Source organism: Cariama cristata, unplaced genomic scaffold (genome assembly GCF_000690535.1).
Source record: "Cariama cristata isolate BGI_N322 unplaced genomic scaffold, ASM69053v1 scaffold17261, whole genome shotgun sequence".
In the NCBI taxonomy this organism is placed as follows: Eukaryota; Metazoa; Chordata; class Aves; order Cariamiformes; family Cariamidae; genus Cariama; species Cariama cristata.
Window position 1 is genome coordinate 1 of NW_009597703.1, and position 14270 is coordinate 14270.

The 14270-nt window shown below is 39.7% G+C and overlaps 1 protein-coding gene across 1 annotated transcript in view; it reads left to right on the forward strand.

The window, feature by feature from the left end:
• Window positions 1–6006: 6006 nt before the first annotated feature.
• Window positions 6007–14270, forward strand: part of NECAB1 (N-terminal EF-hand calcium binding protein 1) — a gene marked incomplete at both ends in the record, with an annotated part of 14481 nt that continues 6217 nt past the window's right edge. Inside the window, 3 exons of the mRNA XM_009709015.1 lie at window positions 6007–6143; window positions 8544–8656; window positions 11846–11922. Of these exons, the coding sequence (XP_009707317.1) occupies window positions 6007–6143; window positions 8544–8656; window positions 11846–11922 (327 nt within the window). The remainder of the gene's footprint in view (window positions 6144–8543; window positions 8657–11845; window positions 11923–14270) is intronic.

The following is a 14270-nucleotide window of genomic DNA, read 5'->3' on the forward strand; positions in this document are numbered from 1 at the left end:
TCTCCAGGAGAATGCTGTGGGCAACAGTGACAAAGGCTTTATTGGAGTCCAGGTAGACAGCATCCACAGCCTTTCCCCCATCCACTAAGCGGGTCATCTTGTCATAGAAGGAGATCAGGTTAGTCAAAATACCATAGCCATCTCCCATCTTGATGTTTTAAAGTGGACAAAATATACAGATACCATTGGAAATGAAAAGCTAGAACAAAAAGGAGTTATTAATTTTATTATTCCTTATAAAGAAATAGAAATCTGTTCAGGGTGAAGATTACATTAAACACTGAAGGCAGATAGAAGAAGTTCTGGACATAAAGAGCAGCAGTGGTACCATCTGGAACATTTTTTTCTTTTGACCATAGAATACAATCATAGAATCATGATGATTCTATGATCTGGAACATTTTTTCTTTTGACCATGGATGACTTCACCTAAATTCCTTGGGTTGTTTTTTTATCATTCCCTAATTTTTGATGAGACAAGCTTGCCATAAAAGTGTATAGAAATAATCTGACAGCAGGAAAAGAAACATTTAACCTAGCCATTATCTTGTTCATACCTATCAAAACCACCAACAGTTTTGATGTTTTCTGTGTATCCTTACAACCTTCTCCCAGGAGCAATGGTATTACACATAACCCTGCTACCTGCTGATATAAAACATAGCCAAAACACAGTTTCTTGTTTCTAAGCTTTGTGGTGCACTTAATAGTAGGTAAATAGGAGTTACTTTTTATACATGCATGAATTTTGCAATTATTTTGCATTCTTGCAATAAGAGTATATTACTCCTTCAATAATCCCAGTAAAAGAGAGTGATAGACTGTGCTGTTCTGATGGATGCTGCTACAAATGTGTGTCAGTATTCTCCTATAATAATCCGTGGCTGCCCATTTTATTTCATTGCTCTTATGTCAGCACTGCAAGTGGTTAGTAGAGATTGTCACCATTCCAATACTCTAGGCAGAATTTAAACATGTAATTTATTCCAAATACAATACTTTGATAAACTTGTAAAGCTGGTGCCACAATCTAAAATTGAAGTTGAATCTATTTAATAGTTTGGCATGTTATGCCTTTGCTCACTCTTACAGTGAGGATGCTGTAAAAGTTGCATTTGTGTGAAGTCAACACAGTGAGCATCTCTGGATCTGGCTTCTGGTAAAATTATGATTTTACTCTGACTCTGTTCTGATTCTATCCTACAGCCTGAAGAATTAGATCTTAGGGATTGAAATGAAAAAGGCTTGAATTCTTTTTCATTTTAGTACAGTTATTCTGACTAATTTTATATCCTCAATTTAAAGTTGTAACCCAGGGTGTTGTCCCACTAATGCAGGATCTAAACAGACAGGGCAGGAGAAATTCCATGATCAAGGGAAATTTAAATAGATTATTCCGTACTGAGTTTTACTCAATAACAACTATTTTTCAGCTGACTTGGGGGTATTTTCTGTAAAGATAAGCATGAACAATTTTTACGAAATTGTTTTGATACAACACAAAACAGAAAATTGCAAAGTAACGTAACTGTAATAAATAACTTGTAAGTAATGCTACAAATAAATTACAATAAATAAGTTATAAAGAGTTACATAACATAAACTACTATATAGCATAATCGCAATATCAGAAAGAGAGGCCAAGGGGACCAGGTTTGTTCAGCCTGAAGAAGAGGCTGAGGGAAGAGGTAATTGTACTATCTAAAGAAGGGTCATAGAGAAGACAAAACAACATTGTTTGTTTCAGGGGTACATAGCAAAAGCACCAGAGGTGACAGCCACAGCTTGCAGAAGGGAAAATGCTAACTAGACATATGGAAAATACTTTGTGCAGAGAGAGTGCAGCAGCGGATCAGAGAGATGCTGTAATCTCCATCCTTGGAGATGTCCCAATCTCAGCTGGACACGTCCCTGAGCAGCCCGAACTAGCTCTAAGTTGGCCCTGCTCTGAACAGGGGTTGGACTAGATGACAGCCAGACATCCTTTCCCGCGACAGTTGCAGAGCTCTTTTTCTTGCGTAAGCTCCCACCCCTTCGGAGAAATTTCAGTTATTTTTTGTCCCAACCAAGTTTAGTTTGCTTGCCTCAAGTAAGCGAACAAAGGTATCTCTCTCCTTCCCCATCTCAAGGAGCTGCTCAGCGTGGTGTCAAGTCACCCAAGGGGAGAGGATTGGGGCTGGCACCAGGGCTCGAGGGGATCAAGAGATTCCTGATCCTCAAGAACCTGTGGTAGCCCTGAGATGTAGACTCCCTTAGGAGATACCTAAGCCCTGCCTCATCCACCTTTATAAAAGGAGAACCTTTTCTCCACCTTTTTAAATAGCCGTAAGCCAGTTTTAAAGACCACGGTGACCTTTTCCAAAGGGAAGTCACAAATTATGTGTATTTTCAGCTGCATTAATGGAAATGCTAATCGTAGCTGCTCACAAAGGTCGCAGTTGTCTCTTGATGAGGAAGATGTGGAAAATTACCCTCATTCACTCACAATCAGTAAAACTAACAAGCAGAACGATATGTTAACACAGACTTATTTCATCTGGACTGCCCAAATTGCTGTGCAGTATAATGTATATGCTAATGAACAGTAATTTACAGCTAATGAAATTAAAGAAACAGGCCATTTTTCCAGTTTACATACAGATGCCATCAGTGGGTCCCATTATTAATTAGTGGTACAGTATACTGACAGTGCAAATGCTGGGCATGCCACTTAAGCTGATTCTACCATAATATACACTTAATAAATTGATACACATTTTTCTTAATTCAGAATTAACATTTTCTTTCTTCTAGTGAAATCTTGTAACAGTGTGCCTTTAGTAAAATGCAAATGAAGGCACTTTTCTGTAGGAAGTAGAGTGGTGAAATGGTAATAAAGCACGCCTGGTAATTCCTCACTGCTGAGAGCTGGAGTTGAGGTTTAAGTTGAAATGTAACAGGCAATCTTTTTCCCTCCATGACTTAAATTATAATAATGCTGACAATTTATATATGCTGAGTGCTGCCTTCTGTGATCTTCAAAGAATTTTAAAAGGACAGGTAGGAGTAGTTACCTTTCAGTGGGGAGGAGTCGACATTGCCCAACATTGCTGTGAGCTCAGAAGTGCTGGCCTCAGAGCCATTATTTAAAGAAAAATATTGAGTAGCCATTTGCCCAACTGGGTGCATTAAGATAATTAAGTACTTCCACATAGAAGAGTTGTAAACACCAATACTTGGGTAAAATACACATAAGTAAAGAATCTTTGATAATTCTAGACTCCCACAGATGGTGTTAGTGTCCTGCCTGCCTAACCCATCTTCACAAAAAATCTCTGTGTACCTGGTAAGGTAACTCTAAGCCCTATTAAAAGATCACAAGGACCTTTTCCATAGGGAAGCCTTTAAATATAGAACTTACGGGACAACAGAACAGGAAGGAAAAAAGACTAAATCCTGGTGCAATGCACAAACCTGGAGTAGTTTTCATGAAAAAAACCTTAATAACTTTCAGATGCAGGAAAGCATTTCTGAAGGAGACAAAAAGCAGCCAGCTTCAGACAGTGGCAAGTGTTACACAGCTAATGTTTATATGATCCCCCTCCATTGGCGAGGGCCCACCTGAACAGTTTGCAAAATAAAACAGTGTTGATGTACATTTTAAGTTGTAATTCAGCATGCTGGTATCAGATTTACCATGACTATGAGTAGGAAGCTATATGGAGATATCTGTAGCATTTACTTTTTGGATGTCCAGATTTTTAAAACACTTCGATTATCCTCCTCTTGTAAGATTGCTTTGGTATTCAAAAACTTACAAGAAAAGGTCAGTTCTGTCATGTTTTGTTCACCTATTTCCAAGAGCACTGGCAAAAGCTGAAAAATTAAAACATACCCTGGATTCCTACTGCAGGGTTTTATTTAGCTGCCCTTGCTACACAGATTCGCAGACGTTGTACTAACATGCCACAGAGAATCAAAATTTTTGGAAATTAAATTATTTCCGTCAGGTGCACTATATTTTAAATCAGTTACAATGGAGACAATTTAGAAGAAGAAAAAAATCAGCTTTCCTATTCAATAATAAGATTTAGTAATCATAAAGGTTGCCATAAATGTTATTTATAGGACTGGTGTGAGTCTCAGGTATTCATTCAAAAGGCAGACAGACAATCTCCTGTGAGTATCTATTTTAAAAATGTATAAATAAGAAATTATTTGTTGGAGACTGTCTGACACCTGATTACTCTGAAGACAGAAGAAGTAAATATAAAAGATCATGAAGGTCCTGGCTACCTAAGTAACTTCTGATGATTCATGGGTGGTTTAACAGCTGAGATTTCTGTAGCAGACATCTTCCAACAAAAACTAACTTAATAACATATATTGTGAATAGATTGCTCTCATTTGAGAGCAAAATGTTTTTAAAGATATTATCTTACAACCTTTTATTTTACATTTAAATTTCAAAACATCCCGTATTTGTGTTTTAATTGCACACATACATGCAATAATTCTAAAGAAGTCTAAAAGTCAAAAAGGGATTTCAGCTGTAATTCACATTGAGAGTAACAGGGAAGAGCTTAAATATACCTATATGCAATGCCAGAAATACTCAAAGGGGTTCTTAGCTAGAGTAGGAAGCAACACCATTCAAATGACAAGTTTTCTTTAAAGCTTGGAGATAACAGACCATCATCTATCTTCGGATGTGGTGACTAGACAAATCTTTCATTCAATGCGCCTCATATTTTGTGAAACCATTTGAGATGGAATTGTACCCAAAGGCTTTCAAGATCAGCCAAGTGGGTTTTCTGCACACATAACCAGACTTACAGCATACAAAAAAGGGACACCAGCATACTTTCGTCAGAGTTGGAGCCAAGAAATTCATACAGAGTTTAAGAGATGGAAGTCCATTTTCCTTCTCTGTTCCTCGTGGGAGCTCTGCACAGTAAGCAGAGGCTCTAGTGGTCTGCTCTATCTTCTCTATCACATTTATTAGTGAGAAAACAACAAAGAGGGTGTTTATATTATTGTATAGGTGACCCTCCCTCACACAGCATTACCTGCACGTCACTGCAGAACTAGGTTTTGCAGAGCTGGGCTTGCCAGAAACATTAAAGTTGACCCTATCCATGGAATTATGATTCACTTGGCCAGGAAAAGAGCAGGCATAAGAATTTACCTCTGGAATTATTATTATTATTTTTGAACACATAAAATATATTGGAAATGTCTTTACACCATTACAGACTGCTAAATATTGGTGCAAACTTTTTTAATAAGCAAGCTGCAACTCAAACAGCATTTAGATTCATTTCATGTAATTGTGAAATATATAGTTATATGGTTTCAAAAAACAATTAAACAAATTAAAGGAACAGGAATCAGTCAAAGACTGTTAAATTCAGAAGGCAATCTCTCTAGCACAGCCTGTCCTTCAGCCAAGCTGCTGGTGGAGTTTTCCAGGGGAGTATCAGTAAGCACATGCCTTGCTCAAAGACTATTCCCATAACCACTGTCAGAGACAGGCCGGTGGGCTAGATGATAAACATCTTTTCACAAAAGTGGATCTGAATAAAAATTTTAAATTCACTTCTGCAGTTGTCAAACATATCTTGGCTTTTCCATACTTAAGAAGTAATGTGGTACTGCCATCAATGAGAAAAGTAAGGAAAAGGGTTATTTTGAGTAGAAACTACGTTGTGCCACTGTGTACCTGGACCTCTTTCAAGTACTGCCATCAGTGAGAAAAATAAGGAAAAGGGTTATTTTGAGTAGCAACTACATTGTGCCACTGTGTACCTGGACCTCTTTCAGCTGGGGTGGGATCAGTGTCTACACCTGGAAATTCAGAGGTCTTTTTGTCTAGAAACATAAAGGTTGCTTATGTGGTTTGCATATATAAGCACAGAAACATCCAAGCTGCTTCCTTTCTGAATTAAGTCTGAATCTTCTCTCACATATTTCGAACCTAGTAGGCAAACCCTTACCTTTTTTTTTTTCCACCCATGTAATTTTTAGGACTATCAGGAAGCTTCTAATTTGGAGCAGTTTGTGACTCGCTTTCTTTTGAAGGAAACACTGAACCAGCTGCAGTCCCTCCAGAGCTGCCTGGAGTGTGCCATGGAGACCACGGAGGAGCAGACGCGGCAGGAGAGGTGAGCAAACCTTCTGTCCGGCTGCAGTGAAGGGGGTGAGGAGTGGGGTCACCGTGAACCTCCAAGACCATTTTACATTTCACCTAGCAACCTCATGTAGGGAATAACAGGAGGAATAAGGATATACTTTTTATTCCATATAGGAACTCACTAATAGTTTTCCTGAAATTGAATACAACCAGGTTCCAATCTGATCCTGTGGTGGGCTGCATGTAGGAGGACCATTTTGTTACATCCTAGGCTCCACTCCTTTGACTTTTTAAATCCAATGACTATTTAATATCAAATGCAGAAACCAGACCACTGCAATGTGAAGAGCTCTGAAATTACTAAGACGATTGACTGTCTCCTTATTTGTTTCTCCTGGCTTTATGATTTTTTTTTTCATTCCTGGTTGCACAATGATCCCAGTGTTAAGAGGAGAAATAGCCAGCCTCTTGCTTATTACACCTTCTTCCTAGAATACAGGGCCACAGTATTGGTTAACATGTAACTCTGTAAACTCTCAATTACCTGGGTAACCTATATATATATCTGAGGGGTTTAGCTGAATTTAATACCATGACCTTATAGATGAGGGTTTGTAGGATCCAGGACCAAAACATTTTTGAAAAGGCATTTGGCTTTGTGGATTTGTTTTCCTCAGTATGCTATTGCTAAAGATGACAGGGAAAGCAAAATACAAGCTGTTCTGTTTCATGGACAAAGAAGATCTAAACAGTTCATATGTTTTAAAGTGCATTGCTTTTTCCTTTCTTTTGGAAATGTCATTTTCTTGTTGGTTTTGCTGTTGGTTTTGAGATCTCTGACTGGGGGTTTGTGCCACCAGCTTGACCGCAGGAATCAAGCAGCTTTTGAAAGGCTGAGGGTGTGCCAAATATGCACAGTATACATAGCCCTCCATTCATGCATACGTCTTTCCAGGTTTCCCACACAACTGATGGGAGAGAAAAAAAGTCTTGAATGGCCAGTTCAGAGCTGGAGCCTAACTGAGGTGCTCTTACATCCTCTGGAATAATCATTGACTTCTTCTCTTGCCTTTTAGGACAGCCTCTCTAGAAATACAATCTAGAAAGACCATCTGAGTAACTCAAAGCACTCACTTGGGTGCATAGAATTGGGTGATATGAACATCCCTTTTGCTTTGTCGTCTGTATTGACTGTCTGGTAGGGCATCGTGGAGACTTCTTTCTCCAGTTTTATCAGTACAGTTGTTCAGAAATACCCTCTTGAATGGTGAATTTTGTTTATGGCAAATAAAATGAGAAAGAGGTGTGACACTGTTAAGCCACATACCATCTTCCCCATTTTCTGAGGTAGCAATGGAAAAGCCAGGCAAACTCAGCACTTGGGGAAAATTAGTTAGTTCCTAGTGCAGATGCCCCAATCCCTATGTAAAATGATTTTTAATTATGTTTAACTTAACTCAGAGGAAACTGTCAATCAAAATCCCATTAAAACACTCCTAAACTAATTTAAGAATGCTTACAGTGGGAAACGGCCATAATTCGGCTTACTGTGAAGGGATTTTATGCTGCAGAAAATACCATCTTAAAACACCTCCTTACCACAGTATGTGAGCTTTTGGTGAGTTCATTCTGTGCTTCAGGAGACCAGAGAGCTTTCCAAAACAGTGACCTGGGAATTATTTACTGAACTGTTTAGGCTACTGTCTAATAATCTTTGCAACTACTCATCCACCCAACTGTTCAAAACTAACCATAGTCCTGGTCCTTCATTGCGCTGCAGCTGGATGATGAAGCAGCACCATGTAGCGACAGCCTTCAGTCCTCACACAAACTCTCAAGCTTCAATGACTCTGTCTCCACAGTACAAACATAAGTAATTTCTGTATCTGCTAGGTTTCAATACTGGTCCCAGAAATGTGTCTGTCCTCCATCCAATATTAGCCAACTCTCATCAGTTTTCCTTCCTTATTAACAGATAGATGTTGCTGTTTATCTTTTTGATCTTTAAGCTGAAGGGGTCAATGTTTAAAGTTCGTATCTCACTTTTAGCTGTTCTTGTGACCTCAGTTCCTCTGTGGAGATGCTACAAATCTCCCATGAATGAAGACACAGTGTGAATGGTTCCTTTGGTCAGGTCAGAACTACATCATGGACAGACACTGACCTCAACCTTTCTCTCCCTAAAAGATAAATTTACACCAGCTTAACCCTCCTTTTTTTTTTTTTTTTTTTTTTTTACATCTCTAGTGACTAGCAACCTAAACAAGGCTAATGAGTAATAGTGAAAATCTGGAAAATAATTCAGTGGTCTCAATAGGTATTTCTCCTTTTTTAATTCAAAAAGGAACATACAAGCACATTTTTTGAGAACAGAGACAGGAGAGCTCTCCCACATGTTTTACCTTATGAAGTTTCCTGTGTTTCTGTGCAGGCAAGATCCAACAAAACCAGAAGTGCTCTCAATTCAATGGCCAGGAAAACGCCCAGCTCGAAGGCTTCAGAGGAACAACAGCCTGTTGCCAAATAGCCCTCATTTTAGCACAGGTATGGTATTTCACATTTTAAAGATACTTAAAACATGTGCATACACACACATATACACAAAAATACACATTTATCTTCCTCTCAAAAAATTTAATTAAGGCAAAGTAACTAACTCAGATACTTTACTGACAGAAATCAGTCTTCAACTTAATATAGAAGGTATTAGCTCAAACTGTAAGGAAAATAAATATGTACCCACAGATCTGAACTGATAAAAACTAAATACATAATCATGGGCCAAACTGTGATAGTGTTTTGGGGCTGTGGGTTTGTTCAGCATTTCTTAGGTAGTATTTGTAGCCTGCAGATAAGAATGAAAAGGTGAAGGCTATAACTTATACAGAACCGAGTTCTCTGTCATGACTTACATCTCAGCTGAAGGGAACAAACAAGAAACAGAAAGGGAAAATACAAAACTTGAAATAAAAAAAGATTTCATTTAAGATGATACAAAAAAAATCTGAAACAGCATTTCTGCTTTGGAAAACGTGAGAGGATACTTTGGTAAACGGGATTCTTTGGAAGCAGTGACATTAAGCATGAGGCTGCAATGAAGGCATCTCCAGGCTTAGTGATGTCTCCCAGAATCAAGGTATGAAGATGACTGAAACACCAGAGTACGTGATGGGTCAAGCCCACTTCTTGTCGAGTCATGCAGATCTCACTGCTTGCAGCCACATGCTCACCTCTTCCTTTTCAACCCTCTTTTGAAAACCCTTCTGACACTCACATTCATGACTCGCTTTCTGCCACTCACCAAATGATGCTGTTCTTTCAGAGCAATGATGCAGGGTGATGTTTGGTCCCTTGCTGCAAGTTGCTGGTGTTCATAACAAGGAAGGTTACATAGCCTTGTTGCTGTACTCCTAATCCACAGAGTTCAGAAGGCACCCAAACATACAGAAGCTGTACCAAACCCACTTAGTGTATTAATGTCATTTTAAAGAGCTAACATCTTTTTCCACAGCTACTCTAATAGCTGTCTAACAGCTGTCTACTTTCCCAGACAAGATCTGTGTTTGTCTTGGCACTTGGTCTTCCTCCGTACTGCCCGCTACCCACATGCACAGTAACACTGTAGGTGTGTATATGCACTCAAGCCAGCATTTCTTTAGCCTTTGTACTTGTTTGGGTAGAGCTACACTCTTCCTCCTCTACGTATCACACCTGTGGTACGTCCCCAGCATTTGGATTTCTTTGTTTGGTCAAAACATAGTCCATGTGCCATAAGAACCCTTAGCTGGAAAATGAGCAGGTTAATGAACACGCATATCAAGAGCACGTATTGAAAAATCTTCAGTTTCTGACAAATAACCTTGCTCTCTCCTTAGAGCAATCACTTACGTACACATTCACACTGTGGGTAATGCCAGGAACTGCTCTCGTAATGCACATATCTGTTTCTTTGAGTATTATTCTTTCCATCTGATGGACAATTTTCTTGAGAGTTTAGCAAAGTAAAATTTTCCAGAGAACTTAGAGAAGCTCAGAGATGGTTGTGCCTTTGTAGAACAACATTTTCTAGCTTCACCTTTGCTATATGACATCACATCATTATACAGTCACGAGTATGACTGCAGTAGAGCTGGAGAGCTAGGAAGTCTTCTGAAAGGGGCATGTCCTGTCCATACAGAGATACCAGACACAGTATCTTTAGTCTTTCCTCTGCTGATGAATTCCATGACTTGCGAGAAAAACAAACATAGGAAAGTTACAATGATGAAATGTAATCAATCTTGAGTTGGTCAAAATTTGCAGTCACCACAGGCATAGGTTACACATCTCAAAACCAAAATCTCATTCTAGAAAAATCTAGTGTAGGAAGGATCAATCCTAATAATCATATTGCTGCAATTCATCAAGCACCTTGGAACGCTGTTTGGTTGGAAAGGTAAAGAAGGATCATTAACTGCAAGGGACATCCAGTTAATGTTATTAAATCAGCTATAGAGTCCACTGCAAGATTATATCCCTCATTAGTGGACAAACACATGAAAACCCTTAAGGCAGCATATTGCAGATGACTGTAACAAAGCTGAAAACTCCTTGGAGTGTAAGTATAAAAACAGCTGTTGAAGCTAAATTGAACCTTTTCTGAATGAAGAGAAACCCCCTTATTCCCAATGCATATGAGACATTCTACAATTACATTAGGAGGCTCCTTCAGGAATCTGTCAGTATCAGGATTCCTCAAAATGCCATGCCATGCACCTACATCACTTAGCTGCACATGTACACCCAATTAATTCTTTTCTGTTCATAAGAATATATTTTTTTATTGGGAAGGAATGTACATACTCTTAACCTTTGAATAATCCTGGAATCCTGCTGGAAGGACGCTGCACATATACACCCAATTAATTCTTTTCTGTTCGTAAGAATATATTTTTTTTATTGGGAAGGAATGTACATACTCTTAACCTTTGAATAATCCTGGAATCCTGCTGGAAGGACCGTGCCAGGACCCTAAGAACAGCAACAGGCTGACCACGGCAATGTCCTTGCAGTCGGGGCCCTACAGCAGGTCTGCTGTCTCTGCAGGAGGAAGCAAGATCCTATCACCTAAGCTGTACTGGCCATGCCAGGATATTTAAGACAAAGTCTTGGCTGCTTTTCTTTCACCTTCACCAGTGCTCTCAGGGGAAAGAAGAACTGCAAACAAGACACAGCACATGGTCCCTCTATGGGATGTATTTGAAAGGAATCCCAAAGACAGGCTTGCTATGCAGCAGAAGAGCTGACTCTTACTCTTACAGAGACTTTCACATAAAGAAGATTAAGAAATGGCAAACTAAGAAAAATATTAAGACAGAGAAAGCTTTAAGCCCCCCCCCAAGATGATTTTGCATTTTGAGCAGAAGGTGCTCAGGTTATGAGCTGGTTCCATCTGCAGAGGAGGGCATTCCTTTCTTCAGGTATCAGCATGATTTCAAAAGCACTGGCATTAATCTAGAATATAGTTTTCATTCAGTATTGGATTTCTATTGTATCTTAAAAAGAAAGAAAATAATTAATATAGTCAAAATCATGCTTTCCTTTAGTTATACCTAAATGAACACTGAACTAGTTGCAGCACAATCTTCAAGGAGCAAAATAAATTGCAAGCTAAGCTAAACTTTTTTATAAAATAAATGAATACACTACGTTCCAGCATTTAGTAACGTTTTATAAATGTTATATTTTCCAAAGGTTGGACTGAGGAAGACAGCCAGTGGATCACCCAGATAAACAGACTCCAGAAGCTGATTGACAGGCTGGAAAAGAAGGTGTGCATTTCTTTTTACCTGTTTGTTCTCTCATTTTCAGTAAAGGAATCCTTAAATCACAAATGCTTTCAATGTCCCAGTCACAGTCTTTCCAATCAATAATGAGTGAAACTTCAAGATCACCTAAGAGAGCCAGCACTCATCAAATGCCTACATTTTCCTTCCACCTTCTTCTTCCCTATTTCATAAGAGTATGACATGTTTTTTCCACACTCCCCTTTCCCCTTTCCATCATCACAGGTCCAACTTTTCTTAAAAATCTGAAAAATTGCATTACTGTATGCCTGGAGGACATTACTGTATTTAGTTGTGCTTGCTCTGGGGAACATGGGAGAAGCCTCTCTTTTTAGGATGTGATTTTTTTTTCTCTTCCTCTCCAAACTTTCACACTAAAGCTTGACAGAAAGTTTTGTTTCCTCCTTCCCCATCAAAGAATACTAATTTATAAAGATTAAAACACTTTCCTAATAAGTACAGTTCAACCAAAAGCTGATGCAAATCCCACCATCCCACATGGGAGCCAGCTGCACCAGCCCCCAGAGCCCTGAGACTGCCTGCGGTTTCCATGCCAAAGCAGAGCCCTCACGGAGTCTGACAAACGACCCATCAGATCCAACCATACCAAGGCTTCCCAGGGCTTGTAAAAACCTGAGTAACACATCTGTACAGAAAAGACCTATTTCTTTTTTTTTTTTTTTTTCAGTCAGACTGATTGCTACCTGAGGTTTTAAAAGACAGGGACCATTTGGAGAAATGTGAACATGCAACAGCCTGACCCTGCTCCTTCTTTCCAGCTGATGGATGCTCCCCCGTGAACATGACCATGGGCTTTAAGTCTATCTAGTATTTGTGGCTGGACCCATGCCTCTTACTCAGGCACTGGCTCAGACCTTGGGTCCTGGCAGACAACTGTTTCCTCCTACTCGCCCGCTAGTCCAACTTGAGTTCAGCAGCAAATTATACATACAGAAACTAGTTAAGTAAGGGATGTAACAAGACAACAGAATAAACGGTGGTGACCCAGCACAGGGCTTAGCAAGACAAGCATACTGACATTTCTCTGCCATTGCTCTCTCCCAAATGAACAAACTGCCCCTAATTACTTTTCCCCTTTGGTCCCAATTTGGGACCAAAATTTGGTATTTCTGTTATCTCAGTCTTATTACTCATTAGCTGCATTACCGATATGGTCACCCCTGGCACTGCTGGCCTTGCAAGTCTCTGCTCTCCAAAAGGAACCCAGTACTCCCTTCAGTTATCCCTGAGGTCTGATGGTCTCTCACATCGCTTCTCCTTAACCAGCTGTGAAATTCGGCCATTCCCTGTGGCACTGTCTGTAACTTCTGTCAGCTTCTCTCTGTTCCTTGCTGTGCTCAACAGCTCCTCATGGTCTGCTCAGTCCATTACGCCTCTGGCCAGGGCAAACCTATCCATCTGCACACAGCAGCTTCATCCCAGAGGCCACTTCTGCATGAGAAAAGCAATTACACAGCAGTTGCCACCTTAATGACATTTTAGTAGTAATTTGATTTTTTCCAAATAAATTGGATTCTGAAATGTCAAAATCCGTCATGAAACGTAACTCTTGCTTGTGGCCCAGCTTTACTCCCAGCTCTGCTTTGGAAACAGCAGCTCGCTGCCCTGCCACAGTTGCCTCCTGAGACAGACTGATGCCAAAAGCAGTTTAAAGAAACCTAACATTTAAAAGAATGTTACTGAAAAAAGAAATTTGGCATACAGCAATAATGCAATGCAAATGTTACAGAAAGCAGCCAACCATTTTGTAGTAAATAAACTTACAACAAGGATGTTATAAAGTGATCAAATCTGCTACAGATAAATGACAGAGAACCTCTGTCTGAGAAGGAGCTCAGTGGCAAAGGGAAATGATGGCAGGCCAAAGACCTTCCATAATTATCTCTTTATCAATATAAAACTTGATTAATAAAACAGAGCAATTACATAAACCTAATTCTGCCAGTAGACAGCCTATATCCACCTTTGCCTAACTTTGCATCTGCTCAACTTTGTATCTCACAGCCAGGTCTAACTGTGACAGGGGACAAGTATCAGCCATCATTCAGCAGCTACTAAAGCTCCTCTTTTTGACTTTGCCCTCGAACGGATTAGGAAGGATCGCACAGTCACACTAAAAAGCAATTTCAGAAGCTACCACTTCTCAGCTGAGGTGAGGTAGGCCTGCAGAGGCATTCTAAAGCCCCAGCTCTGAGCTGCATCAGTTTTTATTTCCAGGCTGGGTGGTAACTGTCTGGCAGGACCTCTGTTCTCGACATTGGGCTACTGAACTCACGCTCAGCATCAAGGCAGCCGATGCCCGAGCACTCTTT